Below are 13908 nucleotides of genomic sequence, written 5' to 3'. Positions count from 1 at the left end.
TAGATTGTCCTGCCACCTTTAATGATTTATGTACATATTCACCCAGGTCTCTATTCCTGCACAACCTTAAGAATAATACATGTTCTTTTATTTTGTCTCATTGTACTCTTTATACCAAGGTCTATCACCTCTATTGGCTGCATTGAACTTCATCTGCCACTTACCCAACCCTCCCACCAACTTAGTCATTGTCCTTTCAGAGCTCCACACTGTCCTCCTCACAATTTACTATTCCTACAAGTTTTATGTCATCACATTAAAGTTGTGGCTTTTATACCAAGAACTGAATCATTTACACACATCACAAAAGAAAGAGGATCCCAACACTGACCCCTGGGAGAGCGCACTACAACGCTTCTTCCAGCCCAAACAAATTTCCTTCGACCATTAAGCTTTGTTTCCTATTCTCAGCCAATTTTGTATCCACATTGCTGTTCTCCATTTTATTCCATGACCTATAACTTTCCTCAAGTCTATGTGTAGCACTGTATCAAATACCTTCTGGAAATCCATATAAACCACATCAATAGTGTTACCCCCATTCAGCCTTTTCTTAACAAAAAAAAACCACACCTGGGAATCAATCCACAATTTTCCACATGACTATTGATTCTATTCTGAATAAATGCTTCTAGCATTTTCCCCAAAGTTAAAGTTAAATTAACTGGCATGTAGTTGCTGAGCCAACCTTGTTTCAAAAAGGATATGTTTGCAATTCTCCTCCAAGTCCAAAGAGTACTGTGGCCAGAGCCCATACAATTCACACCCTCACCCCTCACTTCCTTCAAATACTTGGATATATCTCATCCAGTCCTGGTGTTGTCAACTTTAAGCGTAAATAGTTTATCCCAAACTTCCGCCTTATCAATTTTGAAACTTTCTAGTGACAGAGTTTCCTCATCCAACATGAGTGGTATATTTCTCTTTGGTAAAAATAGAATACATTGCATTAACGTAAAGTATTCATTTAATACCCCTGCCTCCCTTTTAGTGCTTACTCAACCCTATTCTCCTTTACCTTTTTTTTATTATTGATGTGTTTGTACAAGATTTTGAGATATCATTTTATGTTAGCTGCCAGTCTTTTCTCATAATCCTTCTTTGGCAATATAGAAAATAGAAGCAAGAATAGGGCATTTGGTCCTTCAGGTCTGCTCCACCACTCATTATCATCCAAATCAACAGCCTGTTCCTGCATTCTTCTCCATATAGTCATCGAGTCATAGAAACATACAGAACAGGAGCAGGCACTTGTCCATGCCGACCAGTTATCTTAAGTTAATCTAGTCCCATTTGCCAGCATTTGGCCCATATCCCTCTCAACCCTTCCTATTCTTAAAAGACATCTAGATGCCTTTTAAATGTTGTAATTGTACCAGTCTCTACTACATCTTCTGGCAGCTCATTCCATACACATACCACCCTCTGCATCCTAAAGTTGCCCCTTGGGTCCCTAAGGTCACCCCTCAGCCTCTGTTGCTCCAGGGAAAACAGCCCCAGCCTATTCAGCCCCTCCCAATAGCTCAAACCCTCCAACCTTCGCAACATCCTTGTAAATCTTTTCTGAACCCTTTTAAGTTTCACAATATCTTTCCAATTGGATGGAGACCAGAATTCTTCTGATACCTTTACCTCAAAGTGCTGTATCCAAACTCCTTCCTGAAATCAGACATGTTTTGGCCTTAACACGGAGTGAATTCCACAGGCTTACCACTCTGAGTGAAAACATTTCTTCTCATGTCAGTCCTAAGTGGTCTACTTCTATCCTTAAACTGTGACCTCTGGTTCTAGATTCGACCATCAGCAGGAACAACCTTCCTGCATCTATCCTGTCTGTTCCTATTGGAATTTTACAGGTTCCTATGAGATTCCTCTGTACTTCCAGCAAATATAATCCCATGTGATTCAATCACTTCTCATACATCTGTGCTGTACTCCCTTTATCGCAGGAACATCTTTCCTCAGATAAGGAGACCATAGACACACATACTGTCTCTGATGTGGCCTCAGCATTTCTCTATATAATTGCAGCTAGTTATCCTCTCGCTGTGAAAGCAAACATACCATTTACTTTCTTTACTGCCTGCTGCACCACGATGCTCACCTTCAGTGATTGATGTACAAAGCCACATAAATCTTATCGCATGTTGCCCATCTTAATTTATAGTCATTCACATAATAATCTATCTTCCTAGTTTTGCTCCCAAAGTGGATAATCTCACAATTATCCACATTATATTGCATCTGCCATGCATTTGCTGTTCACTCTGAAGATCTAGATCCCAGCAGGGACCTCTCTGTTTCATGATCGGTCAGAAGAATCAGCAGGAATGCGTTCTGTATAAAGCAAGGTTACCAGTTTAATAAAATAAGGCAGTCTGGCGCAGTTTTGTCCACCAACACAGAGGTTAAAACGTCTGTGTCCCTTGGCAAAATTACACAATTACAATTGAACAATAAGCATTTTTTATATGTCTTTAAGAGACAGTATAGCCTTAATTACAAGAAAAGACCAATCAACTATAATATGGTGACATGATTAACAGCAGGCTAATCCAATGATATTTCCTGGGAAATGATTCTTGTCTTATGTAGATCATCTCATGCCGAGCAGTTCAAGGTTAGTTTGAGTGGTCAGTTAATGTGTCATGATTCATATTATGAAAACTCCATTGATTGCCTTATCTTCTTTTTCAGCTAATTTGGCGGAGCTCACACAAAATCATATCACAACTTGAAGCATTTTGCTGTGCTATTTTAAACTGAAAAGCTATCCTGTGGTTAATGAAAACATACATATATTTGTTGCTTCTGACAACAACCAGGACTCAAAATTTGAATCTTCAATTCTGCCTGTCTAAATCATACTGAAGCTTCTCTATTTCCTCCTCACAGTTCACCCTACCATCCAGCTTTGTGTCATCTGCAAACCTGGAGATCTTACATTTCATTCCCTCATCTAAATCATTAAAATATATTGTGAACAGTAGAGTCCTAGCGCTGATACTCCTTTACCCAGCTCATTATTCTAGCTTTTTATGGAATTAAAATTTCATCTCTGCCACTAAAACATTAGCCTGGGGTTCTGGATCACTAGTCCAGTATTACCACCATCTTCCCATTAATTGCAGGACTACATCCCACTTCCTCCAGCATGCTGTGCATGCCAACGTGTACCACGACTTCAGACTGTTTGTCCTCCTCCACAAGAATGTCCTGCAGCTATTTGGTGACATGCTGGTGTTACACTGGAATCTGTAGAAAAGCCTGTCTGTTCAGGAAATGAAGAATCGCCTATCAGCACTGGCTTTCCTGTCTTTTTCCTGCCCTGTTCTACAGCTGGGACATTCACGGAACTATGAGCTGCATGTTGCTGCACTCCTCCAAAGATCATCGCGCACACTGACATTCAGAATGGAAAACCAGTTAGTGAGCAGAATCTCCGGAAACTTCCACAATGCCTGCTGTTTCTATTGGACTGCCTGGTGGTCACCCATTCCCTGTTGGCCTGTGGTGTGAGTACCTCCCTATGGACTTGCTTTGTGCACAGATCTCTGTCTCCTGGAAGCATCTCACTGATTCCAGCTGCTGCTTCGGCTCTGAAACTTGGCTCTCAGGCTTGTGCAGCTGGTGACACATGCTGCACACAGGCTCTTCCAGGTCATTAAAAGTGTCCACAGCTCCCCACATACCACAGGGAATGCAGTCCACTTAGCTGAGATATCCTGCCATACCTCAATTCACACTGTGAAGTTACTTTACTGTAACTATTTTAATCTTGGTAGCTCAGTGGTTAGCACTGCTGCCTCACAGAGCCAGGGGCCCAGGTTCGATTTCCACCTCAGGCAACGGTCTGTGTGGAGTTTGCACATTCTCCCCGAGTCTGCGTGGATTTCCTCCGGGTGCTCTGGTGTCCTCCCACAGTCCAAAGATGTGCAGGTCAGGTGAATTGGCCATGTTAAACTGCCCATAGTGTTAGGTGCATTAGTCAGGGGTAAATACAGTATATGGTAGGGGAATGGTTCTGGGTGGGTTACTCTTCAGAGGGTTGGTGTGGACTTATTGGGCTAAATGGCCTGTTTCCATATTGTAGGGAATCTAATCTAATCTAATCTTACTCACGTACTAATAACAAAAACTGGAGATTAGTAAAGAAAATAAATTATTTGCTCTTATTCACAAACTAGCTCTGTTGCCTGTTCTTACAAAATCTCTTTTTCCTTGTGTTAGTTTAGAAATTTAAATTTTTCAAAACTACTCAAGTTGAAACACATTTCCTAATAGCAGCTGCTGAACCACTAATCAATTCACAATGTTCCTGTGGCACCACTCTTTGACCTTTTCCTCCTCTACTTCAGTGTTTTATCTGGCTTCTTCCCTCTCTCCCCTGCACTATTAGCCGCTGAAAAATGTCTCTCCAAAGGGTTTAATATGAGACGTTGTATAAGGTAATGGTTCTTAAGGAGGTAATTTTCATATATTGGCTCCACCCATCTTATTCATGTCACACTGTCTGTCGGTGGAAACTAATAACTACTCTAGCATTTGGATTGAGCAAATAGTTCTGTACTAGTTCCATAAGGTCCTAGTAATTATGCCTGACGAAATATAGTTGTCCTGATTGTTATCATCCAATGTACCTCTTGTTATCCAAGGACAATACTTTTCTGTAAATACTCTACTGTGGTGTACCATCTAGGAATCCAGACAGGCCTCAGACAAAGCATGATAAAAGGAGAATCGGGCGTGCAGAAATACCTTAAACAACCCTTCCTTAGCTCCACAAGAGATGGCAAATACCCCAAGGTGCAAGTAGTCATCATCTGGGAAAATGTCACTTAGGTATTGTAATGCAGATTTGACCCTCACCACAAGGCAGAGAAAACTAGAAGACTCAGAAAAAGAAATTCAAGTATTGAGAAACTGGAGTAGTGTGTCCAGTTTTGGTCTCCTGACTTGAGGAAGGCACTGGAGGCAGATCAGAGGAGGTTATCAGATTGATTCCAGGGATGGTGTACAAGGAGCAGTTAAATAATTTGCTGTACTTGCTGGAGTTCAGAATAATGAGGGGAATCTGATTGAGGTGCATCAAATGCTAAAGGGGATTGATAAGGTGGATGTTGCACTGATAATCCCTTTGTGAGAAAGTCTCAGACAAGAGGTCATTGGTATAGAGTGAGAAGGGTTGGTTCAAAACTGAGATGAGGAGAAACTACTTCTCTCAGAGGGTTACAAATCTGTGGAACTCATTTCCCAGAGTGCAGTGGAGATAGAATCAACCAACAGATTCAAGACAGAAATAGATACATTTATGATGAAAAGTGGGATAAAGGGAAATGGGGAGCACGCAGGAAAATGTTGTTGGGACCAAGATAAGACCCCCCATGATCAAGTTAAATGGCGGAGTGGGCTCAAAGGGCTGGATTGCCTATTCCTCCTCCTAATTGCTATGTTCTGAGGGAATTTTCCACTTTAAGAGGGTTACTGCTTCAAGATGATACAGTTAGTGAAGTACGATTATCAACAGAGAGAATCAACAGCAGCCATGGAAACAGAAAAAAGACAAACTCAGCACTCGAAGGCAAAACCTCATTCAGATGTTGGTAAGAAGTGCTGGGGCAATACTGTGGGCCAGAAAAAGAGAAAAGCGAGTCACACTTAGAAAATACAGAAGCCTTTGTGAGAAAGATTCCAGTTTGGAGCAGCTAAAAGCTCTAGGAAGTAAAGCTAGAAAGCCTCAGAAGGCAGGAGAATAACTTGTGAAAAATGATGCAGAGACCTGAGAGTTAAGTAATAAAAGTGTAAAGTGAGTACTCACCTCTCACAACGAGTATCGCCGCCAATGAGATTAGGCTCCATGAGGCGCAGCTGCAATGAACAGTAGAAGGGACAGGAAATAAATTTTGATCAAGGTTGCAGAAGAAATGTTCAATTCTCTGTCTTTTAAATTAGGCACATCAATACCAGTGACAGAAATAGTGCTGAGTAAGTAGCTATCTTCCAGACCTTGGAGTGCAGGTTCATAGCTCCTTGAAAGTAGAATCACAGGTGGATAGGATAGTGAAGACGACGTTTGGTATTCTTTCATTTATTGATCAGAGTATTAAGCACAAGAGTTGGGAGGTCATGTTGCAGCTATACAGGACATTGGTTAGGTCACTGTTAGAATATTGCGTGTAATTCTGGTCTCCTTCCTATCGGAAAGATGTTGTGAAACTTGAAAGAGTTCAGGAAAGACTTACAATGATGTTGCCAGGGTTGGAGGATTTGAGCTATAGGGAGACGTTGAACAGGCTGGAGCTGTTTTACCTGAAGCATCGGATGCTGAGGGGTGACCTTATAGAGGTTTAGAAAATCATGAGGGGCATGGATAGGGTAAATAGACAAAGTCTCTTCCCTGGGGTGGGGGAGTCCAGAACTAGAGGGCATAGGTTAGGGTGAGGGGGAAAGATATAAAAGAGACCTAAGGGGCAACCTTTTCACACAAAGAGTGGTACATGAATGGAATGAGCTGCCAGAGGAAGTGGTGAAAGCTAATACAATTGCAACATTTAAAAGGCATCTAGATGGGTTTATGAACAGGAAAGGTTTGGAGAGATATGGGCCAGGTGCTGGCAGGTGGGACTAGATTGGGTTGGGATATTTGGTCAGCAAGGACACGTTGGACCAAAGGATCTGGTTCCATGCTGTACACCTCTATGACTCTATGAACACAACTGTGACATAATACTGAAGGTTATGTAATTATTATTTGAAAACTTGGGTTCTAAAGTGATAGAACCATGTATACCTTTTAAGTTTGAGTGGTAGTTCTAAGAAGGACAGTCATAATTTTACGTTGTCTTTGAATTCTGAATGTAGTATTGGGGTACAGCTGGATATTTGCTTACATGTGTTTAAATAACTGACTTTCAGTTGCTTTAGAAAACAGAGTAGATGGAAAATATTAGTATGTTGTGTAACAATCTTGTGACACAGAGAAACAGAACATTTCACAAAGACAGCAGACAGAACTATTCAAGTGGTCAATGAGTGGACAGGTATTTCTTACAATGAAAGGCAAATCATTCAGAGAGAAAAGGCCTGTGCCTTGAAGGACTTTTGCCCGAAATGTCGATTTCGCTGCTCACTGGATGCTGCCTGAACTGTTGTGCTCTTCCAGCACCACTGATCCAGAATCTGGTTTCCAGCATCTGCAGTCATTGTTTTTACTTTCAGCAATACTGCTTAGCAGTCTCCATAACAGTCAGAGAAGAATGAAAGAAGTCCTGAGTGGCAGTAGAAGTCAGTAAGAGAAAACTTCCAGAAATAAAAGGCTTTTGTGTGTAAGAGAGGAAGACATTTGACAAGGCTGGTGAATACAGGAGTTCAAGGAACACACATTAACGAGTAAGTGTGCTATGTTAGCACTTTGTTTAATGATTCCATGAAGAGACATTAAGTTAAGATGCTCATCAATTGAACATAAAAAGGAACAGTGTATATCCACATGGACACTTCGTTGAGGTTTGAACATCTGTAAATAAGAGGGAAAAGCTGCAAACGCTGGAAATCTGAAATAAGAACTGAAAGTTCTGGAGAAACTCAGCAGGTCTGACAGCATCTGTGGAGAGACAGAATTAATATTCAAGTCTAAAGTTTGGGAGAAGATTTATAGCTCGGGTGCTCGTTGTTGTGGTTCTGTTCGCCGAGCTGGGGGTTTTTGTTGCAGACGTTTCGTCCCCTGTCTAGGTGACATCCTCAGTGCTTGGGAGCCTCCTGTGAAGCGCTTCTGTGCTGATTCCTCCAGCATATATAGTCGCTTGTCTCTGCCGCTTCCGGTTGTCAGTTGCTGTCCGCTGCAGTGGCCGGTATATTGGGTCCAGGTCGATGTGTTTGTTGATAGAATTTGTGGATGAATGCCATGCCTCTAGGAATTCCCTGGCTGTTCTCTGTTTGGCTTGCCCTATAATAGTGGTGTTGTCCCAATCGAATTCATGTTGTTTGTCATCTGAGTGTGTGACTACTAAGGATAGCTGGTCGTGTCGTTTCGTGGCTAGTTGGTGTTCATGGATGCGGATCGTTAGCTGCCTTCCTGTTTGTCCTATGTAGTGTTTTGTGCAGTCCTTGCATGGGATTTTGTACACTTAGTGTACACTTTGTACACTACATAGGACAAACAGGAAGACAGCTAACGATCCGTATCCATGAACACCAACTAACCACGAAACGACACGACCAGCTATCCTTAGTAGTCACACACCCAGATGACAAACAACATGAATTCGATTGGGACAACACCACTATTATAGGGCAAGCCAAACAGAGAACAGCCAAGGAATTCCTAGAGGCATGGCATTCATCCACAAATTCTTTCAACAAAGACATCGACCTAGACCCAATATACCGGCCACTGCAGCGAACAGCAACTGACAACCGGAAGTGGCAGAGACAAACCACTATAAATGCCGGAGGAATCATCACAGAAGCGCTTCACAGGAGGCTCCCAAGCACTGAGGATGTCACCTAGACAGGGGACGAAACATTTGCAACAAAAACTCCCAGCTCGGCGAACAGAACCACAACAATATTCAAGTCTGATACGACTTCTTCAGAAATGTAAAGAGGAGAAAATGGTGTGCTATGTACTCTTGACAGATTGTGGAGGAGTAAGTGGAACAGACGGCATGGAGTCCAGTGCAAAAGAGAATGCTAATACTGATAAAGGAGTGATACAGATGTGAAATGAGTGTAAGTGTTAGTTGGGAAAAGGAGAGAATGGGCCCAATTTGCTGAGGGCAAAGCTAACAAGACAGGACTGAAGATGAAAGGGGGGCGGGGGGGAAGGTTTGGGAGTAGGGTTGGGTGGGATGGGATAAGGGAGGGGAGCTGTAATTGAACGGACACAGAGGTCATTCTCAAAAGATGAAACCTTGAGGCTTAAGGTGCCTACGTGGAAATGAGGTGTTGCTCCTTGAGCTTGTGTTGTGCTTCATCGGAACATTGCAGCAGGCCCAGGACAGTAATGTTAACATGACAGCAAGATGATCATTGACACGGATGGAGCAAGGGTTCTGCAAAGCTATCACCCAGTCTGCGACGGGCCTTGCCAATGTAATGGGGACCACAGTGTAAGTAGCGAGTATAGTAGATGAGACTGAAAGAAGCTTCACCTGGAAGGAGTGTTTGGGGTATTGGCAGTGAAGCAGAGGAATGGGCAAGTGTTACACCTTCTGTGATTGCATGGAAAGCTGCCATGTAGAAATAGGGAGATGACTGAGCAGGAAATGTTCTGAGTGGTGGAGGAGTACATCTCGTAGGTGATACACACTGCTGCTGAGCATTGGTGACGGAAAGTCTGATGAATGTGGTGCAAACCAAGCTGGTTGGTTTGTCCTGGATGGTGTGAAGCTTCTTGAGTGTCATTGGAGCTGCATCCAACCAGGTAAGTGACAGTATTCCATCACACTCCTGACTTATGCCTTGTGGCTGGCGAACAGGTTTTGGGGAGTCAGGAGGTGACTTACTTCTGCAGTATTCCTCGCCTTGGAAATCTCAAATGAGAGAGCAACTGCCTAATTTAGAAATCCGGACTACTCCAAGAAACAAAGTATGTATTCCAATAGAGCTGTTGTCTTCCAGAAAGAAAATTCAGGAAATTAAGGGTCTTCTAGATAAGGTAACGGATCGACATCTACAAGATCCGAACCCTCTGCAATGGATGTCCAAGAAAGGAAGAATTCTCCAGTGTAAAAATAATCCACAGATCAGAATGATCTCAATAGTTCTCCAACAAGAGATCTACTATTCTTGTAAGTTCAAACAGAGTGTGTTATGAGAAAGTATGAAGCGCCAGCATTTGGGAAGCAGGTCAGGAATACTGCAAAGCAGACTGGGCTAACAGAATAGAAGACAGGGATCACTCTGAAGCAATTGGGATTACTGTGAAGTGGACTACAATCATGGTGAAGGAGACTGGCATCACTGTGAGGGAAACTGCATCACTGAGGCAGACCAAAATTGCTGTGAAACTGGCTATAACAGAAGGTCAGAGGCTAGGAATACTGATAGCAAGAAACTGACTTCCTGACTCCCCACCATCTACAAGATACAAAACAGGAGTGTTAACAGAACACTCCCTCCTTGCCTGGATGAGTGCAGCTCCATAACACTCATGAGATCCAGGACAAAGCAGCCCGCTTGACTAGCACCACATTCACAAACACCCACTCCCTCCACCATCGATGCTCAATAGCAGTAGTATGTATTATCTACAACATGCAGAAATTCACTAAAAATCTCTAGACAGCACCTTCCAAACCCACAACTCCTGCCATTTAGAAGGAATAAATGGGAACACCTTCACCAGCAAACTCCTTCCATGCCACTCACTATTAGAAATATATCACTGTTCCTTCAGTGGTGGTGGGTCAAAATCCTGGAACTCCCTTCTGAAGTGCATTGTGGGTTTACCTACAGCACATGGTCTGCAGTGGTTCAAGGCGGCAGCTCACCACCACCTTCTCAGGAGGCAACTAGGGACAGGCGATAAATGCTGGTCAGCATTTAAACATTTGACTGGAACCTTACTTGAAGCAACAAAGCTTTCTCTACACAATGGGTGATAGGAGTTTAAAACTCATTTCACAAATAGCAATTGATCCTGATTCAATTGTTAATTTTAAAACTGAGATCAATAAGACTTTTGTTAATGAAATAGGTTAAACAGCAAAGCTCGATATATGGATTTCTCTTGTTACTACTGCCTTCAAGAAAACATCCAGAATCTGCTGGTGTTCTTACCTTATGATGTTAAAAATCTCACAACACCAGGTTATGGTCCAACAGGTTTAATTGGAAGCACACTAGCTTTCGGAGCGACGCTCCTTCATCAGGTGATTGTGGAGCGCTCGATCATAACTCAGAATTTGTAGCAAAAATTTGCAGTGTAATGTAAGTGAAATTATAAAATGAAAAATTGATTGTCTGTTAAGCCTTTCATCTGTTAGAATACAGTGATAGTTTCACTTCTTTCATGTGTAAATCACAAAACCCTTTTTTTTAAAAAGTTGCATTCTCAGGTTAGCTGTTAACAATGGTGATAGCTAGACAATATGTTGAAGGTGTTAGCCCCCTGTGTTCTCTGTCTATGACCTGATGTTTAGATTGATTATAATCTAAAAAGTGAGATAACAGAGTTTTACATAAATTCATGCAGTTTTTGAGCTCAGAGTTCTACATGAATGTATGCAGTTTTTGAGCAAAGTACAATGTAATTCTGCAAGTACAAATTCACCCCACAAAATATGTGTGTGCATGTGGGTCTTTGTTTGTGTGTGTGTGTCTGTCTGGGGTGGGGGTTGTGAGTGTGAGAAAGTGTGTGTGTGTGTGTGTGTGTGTGTGTGTGTAAGTTCAATGGTGATCATCTGTAATGTGACATGAACCCAAGGTCCCAAGGTTACCTTATGACAGTAGTGAATGGCATCCACGATCTGTCTGAAGAACATTCTGGTCTCCCTCTCACTTAACTTGTGCCTCTCACTGATGTAGTCATATAACTCGCCTTTGCTTGCACATTCCATCACTATCACCATTTTATCCTTGTTCTCGAAAACTGTTGAAAAATCAGAACAAGGTTTACTCCCACCTAAAATGATTCAATTTCAGACAAACACAGATTTTTTTTTAAGAAATGCTATATTAAGTCAAATGCTGATGGCGATATGTCTGACACAATGAGTTAGAACATAGAACAGTACAGCACAGAACACGCCCTTCAGCCCACGATGTTGTGCCGACCATTGATCCTCATGTAAGGTAAACCTAATGTACAAACCCTCAAATTTCTGTGACCATATGCATGTCCAGCAGTCTCTTAAATATTCCCAATGGCCTCGCTTCCACAACTGCTGCTGGCAACGCATTCCATTCTCTCTCAACTCTCTGCGCAAAGAACCCGCCTCTGACATCCCCTCTATACTTTCAGCAAAACAGCTTAAAACTATGACCCCTTGTGTTCACAATTTCTGCCCTGGGAAAAAGTCTCTGGCTATCAACTCTATCTATGCCTCTCATTGTCTTGTACACCTCAATTAGGTCCCCTCTCTTCCTTCTTTTTTCCAATGAAAAAAGTCCGAACTCAGTCAACCTCTCTTCATAAGATAAGCCCTCCAGTCCAGGCAGCATCCTGGTAAACCTCCTCTGAATCCTCTCCAAAGCATCCACATCTTTCTTATAATAGGGCAACCAGAACTGGACACAGTATTCCAAGTGCGGTCTAACCAAAATTTTATAGAGCTGCAACAAGATTTCACGGCTCTTAAACTCAATACCCCCGTTAATGAAAGCCAAAACACCATATGCTTTCTTAACAACCCTGTCCACCTGGGTGGCCATTTTAAGGGATCTATGTATCTGCACACCAAGATCCCGCTATTCCTCCACACTGCCAAGAATCCTGTCTTTAATCCTGTACTCAGCTTTCAAATTCAACCTTCCAAAATGCATCACCTCGCATTTATCCAGGTTGAACTCCATCTGCCACCTCTCAGCCATCTCTGCATTCTGTCAATGTCATGCTGCAGCCTACAACAGTCCTCTATACTGTCAACGACACCTCCAACCTTTGTGTCGTCTGTAAACTTGCTAATCCATCCTTCAATCTCCTCATCCAAATCATTAATAAAAATTACAAAAAGAGTAGAGGTGCAAGAACAGAGCCCTGTGGAACACCACTCACCAATGACTTCCAGGCAGAATATTTTCCTTCCACTACCACTCGCAGTCTTCTGTCGACCAGCCAATTCTGTATCCAGACAGCTAAATTTCGCTGTATCCCATTCCTTTTGACCTTCTGAACAAGCCTACCATGGGTAACCTGATCAAGTGCCTTACTGAAGTCCATATACACCACATCCACCGCTCAACCCTCATCAACTTGTCTAGTAACATCCTCAAAGAACTCAATAAGATTTGTGAGGCATGACCTGCCCCTCACAAAACCGTGCTGACTGCCTTTAATCAAGCCATGCTCTTCAAGATGGTCATACTTCCTATCCCTCAGAATCCTTTCTAACACCTTGCAGACGACAGACGTGAGACTTACTGGTCTGTAATTGCCGAGGATTTCCCTATTTCCTTTCTTGAAGAGAGGAATTACATTTGCCTCCCTCCAGTCCTCAGGTGGAGAGCGAGGATGCAAAGATCTTTGAAAATGGCGAAGCAATCACATTTCTCGCTTCCCAAAGCAGCCGAGGACAAATCTGGTCTGGCCTTGACGACTTGTCAATCTTAATGTTTGTCAAAAATTTCAGCACATCAGCTTCCTCTATCTCTATCTGTGCCAGCATGCACACCTGTTCCTCAGTGGTTTCATTCACTACAAGGTCCTTTTCTTTAGTAAAAACTCATTTAGGGCTTCCCCAGCCTCCTCAGACTCTACACAAGTTCCCTATGCCATCCCTGATCGGCCCTACTCTTTCTTTGATCATTCTTTTATTCCTCAAATACGTGTAAAATGCTTTTGGATTCTCCCTAATCCTTCCTGCTAAGCCTTTTTCATGCCCCTTCCTGGCTCTCCTCAGACCATTTTTGAGCTCCTTCTTCGCCTGCCTGTAATCTCCTAGACCTGAGCAAGACCCTTGCTTCCTCCACCTTACGTAAGCTGCCTTCTCTCTTTTGACGAGAAGCTCCTCCGCTCTCGTCATCCAAGGTTCCTTTATCTTACCCCTTCTTGCCTGTCTCAGAGGAACACATTTGTGCATCACTCGCAACAACTGTTCCTTAAACAGTCTTCACATGGCTGTAGTGCCCTTTCCATGAAACAATTGCTCACAGTCCATGCTTCCCAACTCACGTCTGATAGTATCAGTTTCCTTTTCCCCAATTAAATATCCTCCCATTGTGCCTGCTTCTCCCCTTCTCCATAGC

At 42.6% G+C, this 13908-nt stretch overlaps 1 protein-coding gene across 1 annotated transcript in view; it reads right to left on the bottom strand.

The window, feature by feature from the left end:
* The window catches only part of LOC132826961 (NUAK family SNF1-like kinase 1), a 56339-nt gene that overhangs the window by 25479 nt on the left and 16952 nt on the right, over positions 1-13908 (bottom strand). Inside the window, exon 3 of the mRNA XM_060843290.1 lies at positions 11442-11593. Within this exon, the coding sequence (XP_060699273.1) occupies positions 11442-11593 (152 nt within the window). The remainder of the gene's footprint in view (positions 1-11441; positions 11594-13908) is intronic.

The sequence above is a fragment of the Hemiscyllium ocellatum genome, chromosome 23 (assembly GCF_020745735.1).
Source record: "Hemiscyllium ocellatum isolate sHemOce1 chromosome 23, sHemOce1.pat.X.cur, whole genome shotgun sequence".
NCBI lineage: Eukaryota > Metazoa > Chordata > Chondrichthyes > Orectolobiformes > Hemiscylliidae > Hemiscyllium > Hemiscyllium ocellatum.
This window is presented reverse-complemented; position numbering and strand designations above follow the sequence as displayed.